Source organism: Melanerpes formicivorus, unplaced genomic scaffold (assembly GCF_026170545.1).
Source record: "Melanerpes formicivorus ecotype bairdi unplaced genomic scaffold, bMelFor1.0.p_v2 SCAF_58, whole genome shotgun sequence".
NCBI classification, from domain to species: Eukaryota; Metazoa; Chordata; class Aves; order Piciformes; family Picidae; genus Melanerpes; species Melanerpes formicivorus.
Window position 1 is genome coordinate 2,961,270 of NW_027142410.1, and position 21,588 is coordinate 2,982,857.

The 21,588-nt window shown below is 55.5% G+C and overlaps 1 protein-coding gene across 3 annotated transcripts in view; it reads left to right on the forward strand.

Moving 5' to 3' along the window:
* DGKZ (diacylglycerol kinase zeta) overlaps positions 1-20,335 on the forward strand; it is a 56,246-nt gene extending 35,911 nt beyond the window's left edge. For 2 of the 3 annotated variants that reach the window (XM_068161494.1, XM_068161493.1), the window contains exons 21-31: positions 1,129-1,229; positions 1,350-1,429; positions 4,271-4,340; positions 10,056-10,096; positions 10,683-10,864; positions 11,376-11,407; positions 12,196-12,239; positions 12,639-12,759; positions 14,424-14,460; positions 15,050-15,149; positions 17,925-20,335. In XM_068161494.1, coding sequence (XP_068017595.1) covers positions 1,129-1,229; positions 1,350-1,429; positions 4,271-4,340; positions 10,056-10,096; positions 10,683-10,864; positions 11,376-11,407; positions 12,196-12,239; positions 12,639-12,759; positions 14,424-14,460; positions 15,050-15,149; positions 17,925-18,041 — 925 coding nt within the window. In that variant the 3' untranslated portion in view covers positions 18,042-20,335. Of the gene's footprint in view, positions 1-1,128; positions 1,230-1,349; positions 1,430-3,934; positions 3,980-4,270; positions 4,341-10,055; positions 10,097-10,682; positions 10,865-11,375; positions 11,408-12,195; positions 12,240-12,638; positions 12,760-14,423; positions 14,461-15,049; positions 15,150-17,924 lie in introns of all 3 variants that reach the window. The other variant, XM_068161492.1, reaches the window with a different exon arrangement.
* The last annotated feature ends 1,253 nt before the right edge of the window (positions 20,336-21,588 follow it).

Here is a 21,588-nt window from a genome sequence, read left to right on the forward strand (position 1 = left end):
ACTTGGGCCACAACAACCCCATGTAGTGCTACAGGCTGGGGTCAGAGTGGCTGGAGAGCAGCCAGGCAGAAAGGGACCTGGGGGTGCTGGCCGACAGCTGCCTAAACATGAGCCAGCAGTGTGCCCAAGTGGCCAAGAAGGCCAATGGCATCCTGGCCTGCATCAAGAATAGTGTGGCCAGCAGGAGCAGGGAAGTCATTGTGCCCTGTACTCTGCACTGGTTAGGCCACACCTTGAGTCCTGTGTCCAGTTCTGGGCCCCTCAGTTTAAGAAGGACATTGAGACACTTGAAGGTGTCCAGAGAAGGGCAACAAGGCTGGGGAGAGGCCTTGAGCACAGCCCTATGAGGAGAGGCTGAGGGAGCTGGGGTTGTTTAGCCTGGAGAAGAGGAGGCTCAGGGGAGACCTTCTTGCTGTCTACAACTCCCTGAAGGGAGGTTGTAGCCAGGAAGGGGTTGGTCTCTTCTCCCAGGCAAACAGCACCAGAGCAAGAGGACACAGTCTGAAGCTGTGCCAGGGGAAGTTTAGGCTGGCAGTGAGGAGAAAGTTCTTCCCAGAGAGAGTTGTTAGCCATTGGAATGTGCTGCCCAGGGAGGTGGTGGAGTCACCATCCCTGGAGGTGTTCAAGAGGGGATTGGACGTGGCACTTGGTGCCATGGTTTAGTAGTCATGAGGCATTGGGTGACAGGTTGGACTTGATGATCTCTGAGGTCTCTTCCAACCTTGGTGATTCTGTGATTCTCTGAACTTCACCTTCCTCTAACCACCACATTACTCCCCAGTGTGAAACCTTGCAGGCTGCTTTAACAACTGGCAAACTTTATAGGTAGCCATGCAGACATCTTTATCCTGTTCAAGTCTTTTAAGTGGCACTGTCAGTGTTTTGCACTATGTAGGCCTCGTGGACGCTGCTGTCCCCCAAAGACTGACTACAACCAGTGGCAAACCTCACTCATGCTCTCGCAAACGGTGAATCTCCAGCACAGAGTTGTTTGTTTCCTCTCTTTCTCTGGAAGCTTTGTACTTTGCTGTGCCTCGGGAAGGTCAGCAATACACTTAGTTTGGTTTACACAGAAACCTTAAGCACTCACTTGCTGACCCTTTCCCTTTCCCTCCCTGCTGCACGCAGCCAGCAGCCGGTGCCGGAGCGGCTGCGCATCCGGGTGAGCCGCATCAGCATGCGGGACTACGAGGCACTGCACTACGACAAGGAGAAGCTCAAGGAAGCCTGTGAGTGACCAGCTGAGGCACCCCCACTCCCCGAGGCTGGCAGTGCCCTCAGCCAAGCTCTGTGAGGTGGGGGTGGGCCACGGGCTGCTCCCTGAGTGGTGTCTGTGCCCTGTCACACAGCTGTGCCGCTGGGGATCATCGTGGTTCCAGGAGACAGCGACCTGGAGTTGTGCCGGACACAAATTGAGAGGCTGCAGGAGGTGAGTCTCAGCATGGATGCCATGGGTGGAGGGGTTCTGGGAAGGATCACAGGATGTTAGGGGTTGGAAGGGACCTCCAAAGATCATCGAGTCCAACCCCCCTGCCAGAGCAGGACCATAGAATCCAGCACAGGTCACACAGGAGCACATCCAGATGGGGCTTGAAAGTCTCCAGAGAAGGAGACTCCACAACCTCTCTGGGCAGCCTGTTCCAGTGCTCTGTGACTCTCACAGTGTAGAAGTTCCTCCTCATGTTGAGGTGGAACCTCCTGTGCTGTAGTTTATATCCATTACCCCTTGTCCTACCACATGGAGCAAGTGAGCAGAGCCTGACCCTCCCCCTTGACACCCAGCCCTCAGATATTTACAAACATTGATTAAATCTCCTCTCAGTCTTCTCCAGAGAGACCCAAGGCTCTCAGCCTCTCCTCATGGGGCAGTGCTCCAGTCCCTCAGTCATCCTGGTAGCTCTCCATTGGACTCTCTCTAGCAGATCCCTGTCCCTCCTGAACTGGGGAGCCCAGAACTGGATGCAATATGCCAGGTGTGGCCTCACCAGGGCAGAGTAGAGGGGAGGAGAACCTCCCTGGATCTGCTGGACACACTCCTCTGAATGCACCCCAGGACCCCATTGGCCTTCTTGGTCACAAGGGCACATTGCTGACCCATGGATAACTTCTTATCCACCAGGACTCCCAGGTCCTTCTCCACAGGGCTGCTCTCTAGCAGATCTTCTCCTAACCTGTACTGGTGCAGTTTATTCTTCCTTCCCAGGTGCAGGACTCTGACTTATCCTTGCTGAACCTCATTAGGTTCCTCTCTGCCCAGCTCTCAGTCTGTCCAGGCCTTGCTGAATGGCTGCACAGTCTTCAGGTGTCTCAGCCAAGCCTCCCGGCTTGGTATCGTCAGGGGTTTCTGAGCCTCTGTGACCTGCACACACCAACACACATGCTCCTGATTTTGGTAGCAGTTTACAGCTTGCCTTCACCACGTGGTGGAGGCAGGATGCCAAGCTGAAAGCTTGTTGCTGCCTCTTCTCTGACAGTTCTTTCTTAGCGTTGCTCTTTTGACCTTATTCTCCAGACCCAGAGTGCCAGTGGCCCAGAAAAACTATGGGGTGGCAGGAAAGTCTGCACAGATCCTATGGGGGCCCCTCAGTGTCTGGGGAGACCTTTCCACTGTCCCTTTGTTTGCTGTGCTGTGCTCCTTCAGCCCTCTGCAGGCTTTGTGTTTCCTGGCAGAGCTCTGACCTCCCAGGTGCCTGGATTAGAGCTGTCCCCCCTCCAGCTCTTTTCATTTGCAAGTACAAACTTCTGTGCTGCTGCCAATGTGCTAACGCACATCCATGACGTGCACAGGGGCTGTGTAAGCCTCCCTCCTGGTGAGCAAGTGCCTTCTGAGCCTGCAGCATGTCTCCTGCTGCTACACTGCTCAGTCTGATTCTCAGCTGGAATACTGAAGGGACCTCACTCAGTGCCCACTTAGCTCTTGTGCCTGAGGGAATCCCATCCAGCGTGTGCGCAGCGTCCTGCAGTGCTGAGGTGCAGAGCTGCGTGCCCAAGCTGGCACATCTGCTCCTTGCTCTGCCTGCTCTCTGTGCCTGTCCTCTGCCCACCTCGTGTGCCCAGGCACTGGTGAGGGCATGCAGGCAGACACGTGTCTGGCAGCTCCCAGGCTCAGAGGGTGATGAGTCATAGAATCAATAGGGTTGGAAAAGACCTCAAAGATCATCAATTCCAACCTATCACCCAGCACCTCATGACTACTAAACCATGGCACCAAGTGCCACATCCAGTCCCTTTTTGAACACCTCCAGGGATGGTGACTCCACCACCTCCCTGGGCAGCACATTCCAATGGCAAATGACTCTCTCAGTGAAGAACTTTCTCCTCACCTCCAGCCTAAACTTCCCCTGGCACAGCTTGAGACTGTGTCCTCTTGTTCTGGTGCTGGTTGCCTGGGAGAAGAGACCAACCCCTTCCTGGCTACAACCTCCCTTCAGGTAGTTGCAGAGAGCAATGAGGTCACCCCTGAGCCTCCTCTTCTCCAGGCTAAACAATCCCAGCTGCCTCAGCCTCTCCTCACAGGGCTGTGATTGAGGCCTCTCCCCAGCCTCGTTGCCCTTCTCTGGACATAGAATCAACAACAACAAGGTAGGAAAAGACCTCAGAGATCATCACATGTTCAAGTGTCTCAATGTCCTTCTTAAATTGAGGGCCCAGAGCTGGAACATGCTTTCCTGTAGCATCAGCCTGGCTAACTGATGTCTCTGCAGCTTCCTCCACTCAATGCTGTGTATTGAGGCAGGTGTTCCTCAGTCAGCTCGTGGTTTACCTCTCCTCTCTCCTTGGACAACCACTGTGCTCTGGCCTCAAAGCAGGGCAGGGACCTTGGCCAGGCAGTGTGTAAAGCCAGGTGTAAAGCAGCAGCAATGGCATGAGAGAGGGGCTTGGTGGGGGGCAACCCAGACAAGGGCTGTAACGGCACCACCTTGCCTTTCTGCAGGACTTCCCTCCACAGCTCTCTGCTTTAGAGCTCCTGCTCTTTCAGGTGTGTACAGCCTCACTTTGTCCCCTGGGCCCGTCTGTCATGTCCACCCTGCCAGTCTCATGGGCTCATCTCATAGCACCTCTCTCTCCAGTGACCTGGCATGTCTCAGCTCCAGCCTGTCCCATACTGTCCCCGTCAGTCTGTGCTCTGCCTGCGTTCAAGTTCTCCTTTCCATCCGAGTGCCTGTGGTCCTCAATGTCTGCAAGGACCTCCCAAAGCAGGAGGGGTGCTGTGGGCAGGGATGGGGGATGCCAGGAGACATGACTTCACCCTCTCTTTTTTTTACTGCAGGAGGGAGATGGAGCCAAACCGAAGACACTGTCATCCCAGAAGCTGTCACCCAAGTGGTGCTTCCTGGACTGTGAGTAACATTCTCCTGTAGGAGTGCTGCTGACTGTGTGCTAGCAAGGTGCTTTGGTTCGCCATCTATCATAGTATCAGTCAGGGTTGGAAGGGACCACAAGGATCATCTAGTTCTAACCCCCTTGCCATGGGCAGGGACACCCCACACTACAGCAGGCTGCCCAGAGCCTCGTCCAGCCTGGGCTTAAACACCTCCAGGGATGGGGCCCAAACCACCTCCCTGGACAACCCATTCCAGGGCCTCACCACTCTCATGGGGAAGAACCTCCTCCTCACCTCAAGCCTGAATCTCCTCACCTACAGCTTCATTCCATTCCCCCTAGTCCTATCACTACCTGAGATCCTGAGCAGTCCTTCCCCAGCCTTCCTGTAGGCCCCCTTCAGATACTGGAAGGCCACAATGAGGTCACCTCAGAGCCTTCTCTTCTCCAGACTGAGCAGCCCCAACTCCTTCAGTCTGTCCTCACAGGAGAGGTGCTCCAGCCCTCTGATCATCCTCGTGGCCCTTCTCTGGACCCCTTCCAGCACCTCCAGATCCCTCTTGTAATAGGGGCTCCAGAACTGGACACAGTACTCCAGGTGGGGTCTCACCAGGGCTGAGTAGCGGGGGAGGATTACCTCCCTCGACCTGCTGGCCACACTTCTCTTGATGCAGCCCAGGATCTGATTGGCTTTGCAGGCTGCAAGTGCACACTGAGAGCTCATGTTGAGCTTCTTGTCCAGCAGCACCCCCAAGTCTCTCTCCTCAGGGCTGCTTTCCAGCCAGTCACTGCCCAGCCTGGATTTGTGCCTGGGATTGCCTCGACCCAGATGCAGGACCCTGCACTTGGTCTTGTTGAACCTCATGAGGTTGGCTTGTGCCCACCTCTCCAGCCTGTCCAGGTCCCTCTAGATGGCCTCCCTTCCCTCCAGCCTGTCTGCTGCACCACACAGCTTGGTGTCATCAGCAAACTTGCTGAGGGTGCACTCAATGCCACTGTCCATGGCACCCACAAAGATGTTGAATAAGATAGGTCCCAGGACTGATCCCTGAGGGATTCTGCTTGTCCCTGGCCTCCACTGGGACATGGAGCCATTGACAGCCACTCTTTGGGTGCAGCCATCAAGCCAGTTCCTTATCCATCTAGTGGTCCACCCATCACACCCATGTGTCACCAGCCTGGAGACCAGGATGTGGTGCAGGACAGTGTCGAAGGCTTTGCTCAGGTCCAGGTAAATGACATCAGTTGCTCGCCCCTCAGCTATTAATGTTGTCACCTGCTCATAGAAGGCCACCAGGTTGGTCAGGCAGGATTTGCCCTTAGCAAAGCCATGCTGACTGTTCCCAATCACCTCTTCACTATTCTTCTGTGTCAGTAGTGCCTCCAGGAGGATCTGCTCCATGATCTCAGTGGAGGTAGAGGATGGAGATCTATGCCACAGCAAAGATGCAAGGTTTAGGGATGAGTTAGGAACCATGGGAGTGGTTGAGAGTGGCCATGTAATAATTAGGACTTCTCACCCCAAAAAGGTGGTGGGATCAACAGCCCAACTGAAGTGCAGCTGCACCAATGCATGCAGCATGGGCAACAAACAAGAAGAGATGGAAGCCATTGTGCAGCAGGGAAACTATGACATTGTTACTATCATGGAAGCATGGTAATGCTTGAGGGAAAGGTTGTGGATGTTGGCCATCTAGACATTAGTAAAGCCTTTGACACAGTTTCCCACAACATTCTCCTGGAGAAATTGGCTGCTCATGCTCTGGACAGGTGTACTCTTCATAGGTTAAAAAACTGGCTGGGTGGTGGACTCCAAAGAGTTGTGGTGAATGGTGACAAATCCAGTTGGCAGCTGGTCATGAGTGGTGTTCCCCAGGGCCTGTTCTGTTTAGTGTCTTGATCAGTGATCTGACTGAGGAGACCAAGGGCCCCCTCAGTAAGTTTGTAGCCCACAGAAAGTTGGGCAGGAGTGTTGACCTGCTTGAGGATAGGAAAGCTCTACAGAGGGAGCTGTACAGCCTGGATTGATGGGTCAAGGCCAATTGTATGAGATTCAACCAGGCAAAGTGCCTTGGGTCATGGTAGCTCCATGTAGTGGTACAGGCTTGGGGGACAGTGGCTGGAAAGCTGCACGGTGGAGAAGGACTGGGTGGGGGTATTGGTCAGCAGTCAGCTGAAGATGAGCCAGCACTGTGCCCAGGTGGACAAAGAGGCCAACAGCATCCTGGCATGTATCTCCTGGCCAGCAGGAGAAGGGAAGTGATTGTGCCCTTGTGCTCAGCACTGGTGATGCCACACCTCAAATACTGGATTCACTTTTGAGCCCCTCACTATGAGAAGGTCATGGAGGTGCTGGAGTGTGTCCAGAGAAGGGCAGCAAAGATGTCTAGAACACAAATCTCACAAGGAGTGACTGAAGTAACTGAGTTGCTCATCCTGGAGAAAAGGAGGCTTAGGGAAGACCTCACTCCCTACAACTACCTGAAAGGAGGATGTAGTGAGGTGAAGGCTGGTCTCTTCTCCCAGGCAACAAGTGACTGGACAAGAGGAAACAACCTCAAATTGTGCCAGGGGAGGTTTAGGTTGGATATTGGGAAAGATTTCTTCACTGAAAGTATTGTTAAGCTGTGGAGCAGGCTGCCCAGAGAAGTGTTGGAGTCCCCATCCCTGGAGGTGTTTAGAAGGTGTGTAGATGTGGTGCTTACAGTCACGGCTTAGTGGGGGATTTGGAAGTGCCAGGTTGGCAGTTGAGTTTAGGTACTTTTTCCAGCCAAAGCAGTTCTATGAATCTGGGAGGTGAAGGGACAGACCCTTAGTGGCAAATCACAGAGAGCCACATGAACGTCGGGATCCGTGGATGTTGGGGTCTTTGCACCCGGTTCTTTCCAGCAGTGCTTTGCCCCGGGCCGCGCCTGTGGCTGCTGACCGTGAGCAGTGCAAAGGACACCTGCTTGTCTTTCGCCTGCGGAGCTGACTGCAGCTTAGCTGCCTTTGTCCCCCCGCTGCGGGACTGTTGGGGTTGCTCTCCTGTGTCGTGCCGGCAGGGGGCGCCCCGGCTCCAGCACGCTGGGAGCGTGGCTCGCCGTGAGCATCCAAACGCTGTGCCAGCAGCCTCCTCCCCGGGCTCCAGATGCTGCTCCTCCCCTGCCTGGAAGTAGCTTTCTCTTCCCCTCTCCCTTCGCCTTCACTGACCAAGAGGCTCCAGATCTCTCCCTTTGTACCTGGAAGCTGGCTGAGTGAAATGACTGCTGGGGACACTTCATCTCCCTGACTCCCCAGCAGAGCACAGCTGTGGGTTGCAAAGTGAGCCTGAGAAGCCTCATGCTGGGCAGAGAGGATGTAGCTTCTACCTTCAGGGTTGCAGCTGTGGGGCTGTTGCTGCTCCCAGGTGTTGCTACCAGAACTGCTGTACCAGGACCTTTTCTCTCCTCCTCCTGCCAGTCTCCCAGCAGTAGGTTCTGGGCTCAGGAAAATGTGGCAGGAAAGAGGCCAGAACTTCATTCCCCACTATCTGAAAAGAATTCCCCAAGTCTCCAAGGGTATCACAGTATCACTAAGGTTGGAAGAGACTTCAAAGATCATCAAGTCCAACCTGTCACCCAACACCTCATGACTAGACCATGGCACCAAGTGCCACGTCCAATCCCCTCTTGAACACCTCCAGGGACGGTGACTCCACCACCTCCCTGGGCAGCACATTCCAATGGCTAACAACTCTCTCTGGGAAGAACTTTCTCCTCACCTCAAGACTAAACTTCCCCTGGTGCAGCTTGAGACTGTGTCCTCTTGTTCTGGTGCTGCTTGCCTGGGAGAAGAGACCAACCCCTTCCTGGCTACAGCCACCCTTCAGGTAGTTGTAGAGAGCAATGAGGTCACCCCTGAGCCTCCTCTTCTCCAGGCTAAACAACCCCAGCTCCCTCAGCCTCTCCTCACAGGGCTGTGCTCAAGGCCTCTCCCCAGCCTCGTTGCCCTTCTCTGGACACCTTCAAGTGTTTCGATGTCCTTCTTAAACTGAGGGGCCCAGAACTGGACACAGGACTCAAGGTGTGGCCTAAGCAGTGCTGAGTCCAGGGGCACAATGACTTCCCTGCTCCTGCTGGCCACACTATTCCTAATGCAGGCCAGGATGCACTTGGCCTTCTTGGCCACCTGGGCACACTGCTGGCTCATGTTTAGGCAGCCGTCAATCATTTCCCCCAGGTCCCTTTCTGTTTGGGAGCTCTCCAGCCACTCTGACCCCAGCCTGTAGCTCTGCATGGGGTTGTTGTGGCCCCCCCCCCGGGGGTTCCGTGGTCCCACCACAGAAACCTCACCTTGGTAGGCACCAGCAGCCTGGTGGGACACAAGGAAAACACTACCCTGCATGGAAACCCAGTTACCCTGGCACTGTGTTCTTACTTGTCCTGCTTTCCCTTTGTGAGTCTATAAGTCCCCAGCCTTCCCTGGGACGGTGGCTGTGAGTCTGACTTCAGCACAGCATTGAGGTTGGAGCTTCTCTCCCATTGTGTTGATCTCTCCTCTAAGAAAGAGGGATGAGCAAAGGAATGCACTCAGACAGGCTGCTACCAGCAACAGGGTGGAGGCTTGTTTGAAGGTCTCCTGACATCCTAGGAGATGGGGACTTGGACCTCCAGCTCTGCTGTGCCTAGCAGTCACAAGCTCTCACGTGGTCTTGTGGTGGTCCATGGCACCTTACTCAAACTGGAAGACTGAACTCCCTCTTCTCCTGGCCCTGCTTGGGGCCCCCATTTCTCAGTGCTGTGCACAAAGTGCACCATATTAAATTGGAGCAATTCCTCACCTGGTGCAAGGGATCTTTGAACTAGATGAGCTATGAGGTCCCTTCCAACCTAAACCCTCTGTGATTCTGTGAATGCTGAGATATGCAGCTCTGAGCCTTGCCTGCTCAGGATGATGCTGGAAGATCTGAAAGGCCCCAGAAAGGCCATACGTTACCTAGGCATGTTCTCACCTCCCTGCCAGGAGTCACTGGGCAGGAGATATGGAGGCAGACTGACAGAGTTGGGGCTGTTCAGTCTGGAGAAGAGAATGCTCCAAGGAGACCTCATTGTGGCCTTCCAGTATCTGAAGGGAGCTACAAGAGAGCTGGGGAGGGACTTTTTAGGGTGTCAGAGAGTGATAGGACTGGGGGGAATGGAGCAAAACTAGAAATGGGTAGATTCAGATTAGATGTCAGGAGGAAGTTCTTCACCATGGGGGTTGTGAGACACTGGAGCAGGTTGCCCAGGGAGGCGATGGCAGCCTCATCCCTGGAGGTTCTGAAGGTCAGGCTGGATGTGGTTCTGAGCAACCTGATCTAGTGTGAGGTGTCCCTGCCCAAGGCAGGGGGGTTGAAACTAGATGATCCTTGTGGTCCCTTCCAACCCTAACAATTCTGTGGTTCTATATCAAGCAAAGGTGTGCTGTGTGCATGGTCTGTAGGCCCAAGGGCCTGCCTCCTTGGATAAAGGGTCCTGAAGGGAAGGGCCTGCTCTTGGTCAGAGGGTGCTGTTCACTTTGCTGTGCCCTCTGTGCAAGCCACAGAGTGGCTGGATACACTACAGAGCCATAGAATCATTTCAGTTGGAAAAGACCTCTAAGATCATCAAGTCCAACCATTGACCTGACACTCAATTTCCAGTCCAGTTCCAGTCCTTTTGGTGGGAGGAGGTGCCTGTCTCCTTCATCTCACACCAAGAATCACTCTGCCTTGCTCTGTCTCTGTCTTACAGCAACCACAGCCGATCGGTTCTACAGGATAGACCGTGCTCAGGTGAGGGGAGTCTCATTTTCCATCACCACAACCCTAGTGGGAAAGTGCTTGGATGTCCCATGTCCTTGCAGACTGACAGGCAGGCTTAGCCTCAGGGACACACAGGTCTTGCACTGCTGCCCTGTCCTGTGGCACTCCCTGAGGGGTGGCATGGTGAGCCTAGCACAGGACCGGCCCCAGCACCTCCTGCTTCCCGTAGAATAGGGAGGATCCATGGGTGCACAGAGGCTTGGGGTGGACACTGCCTGCAGGACTGTACATCAGAGCAGGTGAGGAATAGCAACACAGCAAGGCTGGTCAGGGGACCCACCAACTAAGGTTGTTTTTACCCACTATTAAATGCTTTCCCTAATGATCTGGAGAGGAGGATGTGGAGATAAGGGGTGCAGGTCATCTGCTGTTGACAGGAGATAGAAAGCCTGGAAAGGACAAGATGCAAAGACTTTCCAGGCACAGGTCCCAGAACTCTTTGAGCCACCATTACTCTGCTGAGCAAGTGAGTGGGCCTCAAGGCATGAAATAGGAGGGAATGGAGCTATGCAGAAGTGGGTCTTGCTTCTGAGGGGACCTGACCTGTGTTTTTCAGGAGCACCTCAACTATGTGACAGAGATCTCTCAGGACGAGCTCTATGTGTTGGACCCAGAGCTAGTGATCACCCAGACTGTGGGCACCTCTCCTGCCATGCCTGACCTGGTTGACTCTTCTGCCACACCCACTGAGCACCATTTTGCATTCCCCTCGTCTTCCTCCTCCTCTCCAGCCCCAAGGTGAGTCTGGGGCGCTGGAGCTCAGGAAGGATGGGCAGTGATAGGAAAGCATTGATCCCTGGGCCAGATTATAGGGGAGTTCCCTGTAAGCAAGCAATAATTCAGTCCTGACTTAGACCCAGGGGTGTGTTGCCACTTTGTCCTCCCTGCTCTTCTGCCAGTGCTGTTGGAAGCATTGAGGCATCACCAGGTGGCTCAACCATGGGGTCAAACTCCAGTACCAGGTCTGTGAGGCAAAGGCCATGGGTGTCTTTCAGCTCAACTGAGGTACAAGTGAGGAACAGAGCTGGGGCCAATGGTAGAAACAGGAGTGGGGAAAGACCCCAGATTAGGGAGGAAGCAGATGGTATGGCTGAAGAGCAGCAGTCCCTTGGCCCACTTCTGCTCCTGCCTGATAGAAGAGTGCCACAAGCAGGCTTTTCCACAGCCAGCCCTCTGCCTGCAGCCTGTCTGTTGGGGTGATATGCTGCCAGGACTGGCAGGAATAGTTACACCTCTTCTTCTTTTCCAGTACTGAGCCTGAGTGCTGCCTCCCACACAAAGGTGAGTCCCATCCCACTCCCTGTCACACCTCCACTCAGGTCCCACTCTTTTGGGTCTCCACCACGGTTTCTAGGCCTGTCCTTGCCCTGTGTGCAGGCAGGATCCCTGCTGCCCATGAAGTTAGGTGGGAGCATGGAGCCCTGCAGGCAAGTGACCCCAGAGGTGAGCAGGAGAGGGCTGACAGTAATTTGTGGAGCAGCCTGGCCAGGTTCCTTCCCAGCTCCACTGTGCAGGAAATGAGGTGGTGAGGTTTTAATCCCCAGCCTTTAGAGCCAAGCACTGCAGGCTGGGTTAAGGGGGTTGTCTCTGCCAGGGCTGGCAGGAGCTGGGGAGGTGAGAACACAAGGTCAGGGGCCTCACCAAGCTGAGCAAATGGAAAGAGTTTCCTGGAGCTTGAGTGGAGTCCAGTGCCTGGAAGTGTGAGTGAGTCATGGCCGAGAGGCGTCTTGGCCACTGGCTGACGCCCAGGAGATCTGGCTCCTGACTTCCATCACAAGTCATCTGCCCGTGGGCAGAGACTGCTCCCCTGACAAGCACCTCCCTGGGTCTGAGAGGTAAGTCTGTGACCCCAGCTACGTGATGTCTCACTCCTTCCCCTGGCTTGCCCCTTGCATGCCTGAAGGTGGAGGAGCCATGTTAAACCAGTCTGGGTTAGCACCTCGAGGAGCTCATACTATACCCTTAGCTGACTGCCCCATGCCTCCCATGCCCAGCCCTTGGCCCCAGGACTAGACAGACAGCATTACAGCTTGACTCATCTGACCCCAACCCATCTCCCTTCTTTGCAGATGACCTTCTGATAGAAGCTGCCAAGAGTGGCAACTTCAGCAAGGTAGGCACTCGTGTTGTGCAGTGAATGAGCAGCCAGTGATGTCTCTGGCAGTCTCCCCACAGCCTGCTCAGCTGATGTGCCCCTCCCTGGGCTGTGGGAGGCACGGAGCAGCCAGCTGTGCTCCAGGACTGCCTTGGAGCAGCTCCTGCTGAGGGTCTTTCTCCAGGAGTAGTGGCTGCAAACCAGGCAGGTTCCTGGAAAGAAGCCCTGTTCCTTTCCTGTGAGACAGGGAAGGAAGGGACTTGGTGGCATGGCTGAGCTGGATAAAGCTCCCTGTCAGACAGATATCCACACAGCCTGCTGGGCACTCCAGGGGCATGATGGTGGGGCTTGGTGATTGGGACTTGGGGCGTGGAGCTGGGAAGGCAGCTCATCCCAAACAACCTGGCAATCCTGTAGTTCCAAGAGCTGCACCGGGCTGGAAGAGACCTGATGGTGCGAGACTCTTCGGGGCAGACCGTCCTCCACCACGCTGTCAGGGCAGGGAGCAAGGACATCGTCAAATACATCATCGAGAACGGTAAGCAGGGGCCACAGCTGCCACCCTCAGCAAAGGAGCCCAGCAGCCAAAAAAGCCCTATGAGGAGAGGCTGAGGGAGCTGGGGATGCTTAAACTGGAGAAGGGGAGGCTCAGGGGAGACCTTACTGCCATCTACAACTACCTGAGGGGAGGTTGTAGCCAGGTGGGGGGTCAGTTTCTTGTCCCAGGCAACCAGCACCAGAACAAGAGGACACAGTCCCAAGCTGTGCAGGGGGAAATTTAGGCTTGATCTTAGAATTAAGTTCTTCCTAGAAAAAGTGATTGCCCATTGGAATGGACTGCCCAGGGAGGTGGGGGGGTCGACATCACTGGAGGTGTTTAAGAAAAGACTGGCTGAGGCACTTAGTGCCATGGTCTGGTTGATTAGATAGGGTTGGGTGATCAGTTGAACTTGATCTTGGAGGTCTCTTCCAGCCTTGTTGATTCTGTGACTCCGTGACTCCTGGGCTTAGATCCTTTCCCTCCGAGATTGCTTTATCATCCACAACAACTCCACACAATGCTACAGGCATGGGGAAGTGTGACTGGAAAGCTGTCTGGCAGAAAGGGACCTGGGGGTTCTAATTGACAAGCAGCTGAATAGGAGCCAGCAGTGTGCCCAGGTGGCCAAGAAAGCCAATGGCATCCTGCCTTGTATCAGAAATGCTGTGTCCAGCAGGAGTAGGGAGGTGATTGTCCCCTTGTACTCTGCTCTGCTGAGGCCACATCTTGAGTATTGTGTCCAGTTTTGGGCACCTCACTACAGGAGAGATGTGGAGGTGCTGGAGCCAGTGCAGAGGAGGGCAAGGAAGCTGGGGGAGGGCCTGGAGAATAAATCTGATGAGGAGCAACTGAGGGAGCTGAGGCTGTTTAGTTTGGGAAAGAGGCTGAAGGGAGACCTCATTGCTGTCTACAACTACCTGAAAGGACATTGTGGAGAGGCTGGTGCTGGTCTCTTCTCACAGGTAGTTAGTGACAGAACAAGAGGGAATGGCCTCAGGCTGTGGCTGGGTAGGTTTAGACTGGACATTAGGAAAAAATCTCTTCACAGCAAGAGTGGTCAGGGATTGGAGTGAGCTGCCCAGGGAGGTGGTTGAGTCACCAAGCCTGGATGTGTTTAAAGGTGGTTTGGATGTGGTGCTTGGGGATATGGTTTAGGGGTGACCCTTGTAGAGTAGAGTTCTGGGTTGGACTTGGTGATCCAGAGGCTCTTTTCCAACCTGAATGTTTCTGTGATTCTGTGATCCTGCTGTGTGGGCTTCCCCTGGCATCTGTCTGCCAGTACTGGGGTGCCTCCGTGGCTGTCGCTGCGTCCTGGCAGACACCAGCACAGCTCTGGGAAACATTTGTTCACGTCCCACTTCTGCCTTCAGGGCAGCTGACCTGTTGGTTTTGGCAGCCCCCACAGAAATACAGGCTGCTTTATTTCTGTTTAGATACTTCCCTGTAATAATCCACAGCTCTCCTTCCCTGGGCTCAGCTCATCTCAGCTCAGCTGTTGTTGCTGGCACAAGTGCTTTTGGAGCCAGCACCTTTGCAGGCAGCATGGAAATAGCAGCTCCTATGGAAAGATTCAGAGAGCAGCTGGGCAGAAGGTGGAAGGTGGGTCTGTCTCTACCCTCCAGCCAGGTCTCACTCACCCTGCGTTGTCTTTCTTTCCACAGCCCCTTCAGAAATCCTTGATGCCACAGAAGAGGAGAAGTAAGTTGCTGCCTTAACTTGCTGGGCAGACCCTCTGGGAGGTGATCAGCCATCTGGACACTTACCAGATGGCCTTGCTCTAGCTACCAGCCATGGTTCCCAGTCCACTCTGGACTGACCATCCCCAAGTAGCACACCCTCCTCTGCCTGGAATGCCTAGACAAGCGTGCAACCAACCAGGGTGGTTGTAGCCAAGTGGGAGTTGATCTCTTTGCCCAGGCAACCAGCAACAGAACAGGAGGACACAGTCTCAAGCTGTGCAGGGGGAAGTTTAGGCTTGATCTTAGAAGTTCTTCACAGAAAGAGAGGTTGGACGTTGGAATGGGCTGCCCAGGGAAGTGGTGGGGTCGACGTCCCTGGAGGTGCTTAAAGAAGGACTGGCTGAGGCACTCAGTGCCATGGTCTGGTTGATGAGATAGGGATGGGTGATAGGTTGGACTTGATGATCTTGGAGGTCTCTTCCAACCTGGTTGATTCTGTGATCAGCTGCTTCTCACTCTGAATTGCCATCCCTTGCTGCCACCCACACATGCTGCTTGTCCCCATTTATGGGGGGACATCTGACCCCCTCCTGCTTTCTCCTCCTCAGCGGTGAAACCAGCTTGCACCAGGCCGCAGCCTTGCGCCAGCGCACTATCTGCCACTACATCGTGGAGGCCGGGGCGTCCCTCATGAAGACAGACCTGCAGGTGACAGCAGAAGGGCTGGCAGTGGGGCTTGTAGGGGGACATGGAGACTGGCAAGAGTGGGGCCAGTGGGAGAGCAGAGCAAGGGTGCTTTGGCTGGGGTCTTTGGCAGCCACAGAGGAGCTGACATGAGGCATCCATGCTTGCCCAGTGGAGCCCAGCTGCACAGGGGTTAAATCCCTCTCCTCCCAGTGCTTCTCTCCCTGTTGTTTTATTAAATTAGAAGCAAGGGGCTGGAATGTTTCATCCCCATCTCCCCCTTCCCACCCTCCGGGGTCAGATCAAGGACATCCTTGCTGCGAGTCCCTCCCATCTGCAGGGCTCCCCACCCCCGCTCTCCCCCTCAGGTGGCCGGGATGCGTGTGCTGGGAGCTCCTCTCTGAGAGTGAAGCTGGCCTGGAGGCAGTGGGAGCAGGCAGGGGCAGCACTTTCTCTCCAGTGCTGAGCTGAGACGTGCCTTGGTGCTGAGCAGTTGTCAGCCCCAGCAGAAGAGTCATGGGAAGAAAGCTTTGAGGCTGTGTTTTGATAAAGGAGGTGGTTACATCTGTCTGGTGGAGGCTTGTAAGTGTCAGGCTGTAGTGGAAGAGATGTAGAGCAAGCCAAGAAGGTGCAGTCCATGGGTCTGGGACATGGGGCAGGAGCCCAGCTGACAGGTGCAAACTTGCTGGGGCCAGTGAAGGTTGGGAGCCACCTCAGGCAATGTGCAGCCCCATTGCCAGCTGCCAGGGAAATGCTGTACAGACAATCTCTGGCTCCCCATTGCTTCTCCTTGGTCCTGGTTAAGACGTGAGCCAAGCACAGTGCCCACACTGGGACTGGCCTGACTGGAGATTCAGCTGACAGAGGCTGGGGGAGAGGGCATCTCTTAGGGCATGGCCTCTCTCTGCCCCCATCTCATTCATCTGCCTGAAGGAGAGGAGCAGCCCCCAACCTGCCAGCACAAAAAGGAGCCCTGCTCAGGCACGATGCCCACCCTGATGCCTGCCCTGGGGAGCAAGGCTTGTGCATGCTTGTGCAAACACATGCCTGGGCCTGAAGCTGTCTGGGACCCCTCTGCACTGGCCATGCCTGGTCTGCAGGTCACAGCCTGCCTGCACAGGCAGGAGCCCAGCCCAGGCTGCAAAGCCCAGCCTAAGACCTGCAGCAGGGCTTGGGGCGGGCTGATCTTGCCGCAGTGAAAGCGGCTGAGCCGTGGCGACTGGCGTGTCTCAGCCTGGCCGGGCAGAGGGGCCCGGGCAGCTCCAGTTTCAGGCTGTGGGCAGGCAGCACTGCAGTGGGGCTGCTGCAGGGGAGCAGGAAAGAAACTCAATTCTTCCTGTGGTGTTTCCCCCACTTGGTTAAATGAGCACTTGCTTGCATTCAGGGGCTGCAGGGAGGAGGCCCATAAGAAGAGCTGGCACAGAAGCACAGAGCGGTCTCCATCCCCCTGCCTCTGTGGCTCCTGGGGGAGGCGTGTGGGGCTGCGGGACGTGCCCAGTCTTGGGGTGCCCATGCCAAAGAGAGCCTTTCTTGGTGCATTGCACCTCTCCATAGCCATGCACGGGGCAGGGGGGGGCATCTTTGTTCACAGTCACATCCAGGCCTGGCAGAGATGCAGTGTGTCTGACCATTGTTGCTGCTGGAGGGTTGCCCTGGAGGCCCTGGCACCCCACCACAGCCGCTCACACCCCGCTGTTTGCCAGGGGACAAGCAGGGCAGGCCAGGCGTCCCTTCCAGGGCCAGTTTTCAATGGCAGAGGCAGAGTGCCAGGTTTCCGTGGCCTTTCTAAGCAGCATGGCAGAGCCTGGGCGCTTGGTGAGGAGAAATGAGGAGCAGGGGGAGGGAAGGGGGAGAGGAGCCGTAGCTGGGAGCTGTTAACAGATTTGCTTTTTATGGAGTGCGGGAGTTCATTAGTGGACACAGTCCAGATGGCTGCAATAAGCTGGTGAAATGTGATCCTCCTCCGGGAGCCGCAGCACTAGCCAGGCTGCTAGAGGGAAGGAGGGGGTTGGTATTCCAGGGCATTCCCCAGACATACCCCTCATTCCTCACCCTCTCCTGCCTGCCTCCCCGGCACCGGGGAAGAGCAGGTCATCGGGACCAGCCTTTGTCTCATCTCAGAGGGCTGGCAATGGCGAGTCATGGGGACCAACCTTCATCTCCTCGCAAGGGGCTGCTTGACAGCAAGTCATGGGGACCAACCTTTGTCTCCTCACAAGGGGCTCCTTGACAGCAAGTCATGGGGACCAACCTTTGTCTCCTCACAAGGGGCTCCTTGACAGCAAGTCATGGGGACCAACCTTTGTCTCCTCACAAGGGGCTCCTTGACAGCAAGTCATGGGGACCAACCTTTGTCTCCTCGCAAGGGGCTCCTTGACAGCAAGTCATGGGGACCAACCTTTGTCTCCTCACAAGGGGCTCCTTGACAGCAAGTCACAGGGACCAACCTTTGTCTCCTCACAAGGGGCTGGTGAGGGCAGGTCCTGAAGACCGACCTTTGTCTCCTCTCAGGGAGGTGGTGTTGGTTGGGCTGGTCTCTGTCCCAGCCCATGCATGGGGATGATGGCCCTTCAGGGGATAGCTTCCAGCATTGCAGCCAAGTCAGGCTCCTTGGGAGTCTGCTTTAGCTCCATGGCGAGCACATGGACGTTCAACTGCTGCCTGCCTTGGGGCTTGACTGTGGGCTTTGCTGGACCCAGCTGCAGTCACCTTTCCAGTGGGGAATGGGGACACCTTTGGGTGCTTGGGCAGCGTTTAGGCAGCACTCAGCTCTGACTTCTTTTGCCTCCCCCCGTGCAGGGAGACACCCCCAAGCACCGGGCTGAGAAAGCCAACGACCCTGACTTAGCTGCCTACCTCGAGACCCGACAGCACTACCAGATGATCCAGCGCGAGGACCAGGAGACCGCTGTGTAGCGCTCGGCATGCCTTAGCCCCAGCCAGCTCAGGCAGGACGAGGACAATTGCCAACTGGCAGAGCTGTGAATCTGGGCCAGCCCTCCCTACTTGTCAACCTGGTCCCCAGAGGAGATGGAGACTGCCCCAGGCCGGGTTGAGGCTCTCTTTATAAGGACAGTGGGTATTTGGAGCCTGAAGCCTGGCTCTTTGTGTGTCCCCCCTCTTTGCCCCTCATCTACCAAGTTCCCTGACCTGAATGGACTCCATCCTGCAGCCTTGTTGGGCCAGGCCAAGCTGAAGTCCCCAGTTACCCTTGTACACAGGAGTGATGCCAGTGCCCCCTCCACAGGCTCCTACCTATGATCCTTGTGGGATATTGTTGCTTGCCCCCTCCCTACAAGCAGTGCCCCTTCTTTAGATGTTTGGCTAGGTTCGTGTGCTGTTCCTCCTCTCCTGTCTGGCACAGCTGCAGGAGGCACAGGCTGTGTGAGTAGGCAGCACAGGCTGTGAGCCTCAGACTTTGCCCCAAGGGAAGCACCACGACTTACTGCCTCTGCCTCTTCCTCTCCTGTTGATCTGGGGTTGTACCAGTTTTCTGTTGCCCTACCAGGGCCTTCTGCAGGAGCAAAGTCCCTGGTGCATCCAGCCTTTCCTTGGAGATTGGGAACTGCTGCACCTGGAAGCAGGACAGGCGCTGCCCTTAGTGCTCAGCTAGTCAGAGGTCTGGCCCAGAACAGGGATGGCATGGAGGAAGGCTACCAAGCCCTCCCACCACCCTTCTCTCTGCAGGCCTAGATGGGACAGCCTGCATGCCCAGTGTCTGCTGGGCATCTCTTTGTGAGCCCACTGCATCACACAGCCAGGGTGGAGAGCTGCACTTGGCCTGGGCAGTGGCTGTGGTGGGCCCATTTCCTAAATGCTGACTTGGATCTGGCTGCCCTCCATGCTTCACCCCTCTACCCCAATGCTAGATGTTGCACTGGGTGGGAGGGGCACTGCAGAGGTCAATGCTGCCCTCATGGGGTTCCCCCCATCCCCTCCCTGTCAGTATCCATCCTCTGAGTCCAACTCCTGCCATCTCCCAAACAGGGTGCAGGGCTTTGCAGGGCAAAGCTGGGAGCTTGCACAGCCCATACACAAGCTCCCTGAGCAGGCCACCAACTTGCTCTCTCCAGTTTTAGCAGAAAGAGGGATTTTGATGCATAGGAACCTTCAGGGCTCCCAGCTCTGAGTCATGGCTGCAGTGGGATGACATTTCACCTACCACCTGCCCAGGGGCATAGGGCACCACGACCAATATTTTCTGCTGATGGTGTGGGTGCTGAGCATCCACAGAAGAATCAAGCAAGCTCCTCTGCAAGGCTTTTGCAAGGCTTTTGCAGAACTGACTGTCTCTGAGACCAGGAGTTGCTAGCAGAAGAGGAGAGCTGACGGCTCTGGGCCTTGCAGACCTGCTTGGCACATTTGGATGGGCAGTGGCTGCAAAGCCGCTTGCAGCTTGGGTCCCAGGAGAGGATTCTGCTGTCGTGTGGGGTCTCTGTGGTCCCACCTGCATCCGCACCCAGCCCACAGGGTTGTGCTGGGTAGCACCATTTGATTCCCCCCTGCTACCAATACCAAAAAAAAGGGTATGAGGATAGTGCAGAGAACTAGAACACCCTTCAGGCTTTTTGGCCAGTGGGTAGAGTTCCCCTGGAGAACAGGGGCTACTCTGGTGGGGAGCAGAGGCACAGGGCAGTGCCAGGGGCCAGTAGCAATATTGGCAGTTAACAATGGTGTATCCCAGTGTGTTCAGACCTGGGATGCTCCAGCAGAGCCTGGAGTTCCCATCAGCACTGCCTGCAGGCCCCTGACAGACAAGGTGCAAATCATCTTCTCAGAGGTCCAAACGGCTGCCCCCCACGGCCTGGCCTGGAGGCGTTTACAGCCCCAGCTTCGCCCCTTCTCCCCAGTTTGTATCTTCCCTGATCGTTTTTGTACAGGTAGTTGAGAGACACACTGTCCCCCTGCCCGCCTGGCCCCGCGGTGGCACACGTGAGCTGAGTTGCTGTGCAATTCCAAGCCTGGCTTGTACGGGGGTGGAGGTGGAGGGGGTGTTGGTTGCCCTGCCCGCGCAGGGCAGGGGTTCTGTGCAATACCTGGATCCGTGTTTCCTAGGCGCCGTGGTAGGACTGTATTTTTGTAACGCCGTGAGGCTGCCGGCTCCAGCAGGCCCAGGGCCTGGTGCAAGCCTGCCTTCCCATCGCTTTTCAACTTGGACTGTTTGGATGTCGTTGTTTTCTTGCCATTGAAATAAAGAGATGGATGTTTTAGTTCCTGTCTTCCTGCCGCCTCTGCAAGAATGGGACAGGCACGGCGCCCGTGGTGCCTGTGAGGTTGTGTCCCAAGACCTCTGCCCCTCTCCTGACTGGAGGTACTCTTGGGGGCTTGCCTGCTGTGTCTGATCGTTGCCTGCTTTCCTGCACAGCATCCCTCTGGGATAGGTTAGAATAGAGTAGACTAGAATAGACTAGAATAGACTAGAATAGACTAGACTAGAATAGAATAGAATAGAATAGAATAGAATAGAATAGGAATAGACCAGACCAGGTTGGAAGAGACCTTCGAGATCATCACGTCTAACCCATCATCCAACACCACCTAATCAACTAAACCATGCAACCAAGCACCCTATCAAGTCTCCTCCTGAACACCTCCAATGATGGTTACTCTACCACCTCCCTGGGCAGCCCATTCCAATGGGCAGTCACTCACTCTCTGTAGAATTTCTTCCTAACCTCCAGCCTAAACCTCCCCTGGGGCAGCTTGAGACTTGCTGGATACAGGATTTCTGTCTCAAGGGACCTTCTGCCCCATTCTGTGGCACACGTCGACATGCAGCATAATGTGGAAGAGGGAGAAAGCACACTGCCATACCAAGTGATCCAGAAGGACTTGGAAGTACAAGTCAGGAGCTGGCAGCCTGCTGTTCCTGCCCTGCTCCGGTTCCTCTGTGCAGCTATTGGTGGATACCACACCGGCATGCAGCCTCCGGATCACAAAATGTTTCTGTTGGCCTTGTTTCCTGGTGAGTTGTCCCCAGCCCTGCTGCTCTGCTGGGGATGAGCCAGTTTGGCATCTCTTCCTGCTCATTCCCAGTTCCAGAGGAGAGCCTTGGGGTCCTGCCTTCAGGGCTGGGCGGTGCTGTGGGAGGACCGCTCTCCAATTACAAAAGTGGGGGATTAGGGATGCTTCTTCCAGCCCTAGATTCCTGGGGATGACTGAGGCCAATGCCACCTCTCCTGCAGACTTTCCTTTGCAAAATGAAGGTCACTGCTCTGGCCAGCGGCATGCTGCCGAGGGAGCCGGAAATGGGCACAGTGGGTGCTGGGGAGCTGTACCTTAGACTTGGCAGCCAGCTCCTTCCGCAGCTGATTGTCCCTAACAGCCCACACACATCCTTTCATCGTATTCAGCCTTTCAACCCATGCCCAGAGCTAACAGTGAGGGTCTGTAGAAGGTGTAAGCCACACCAACTGTCCCAGCCTCCCTGAGACAGCCCAGGGACCAGGTGTATGTGCAACTA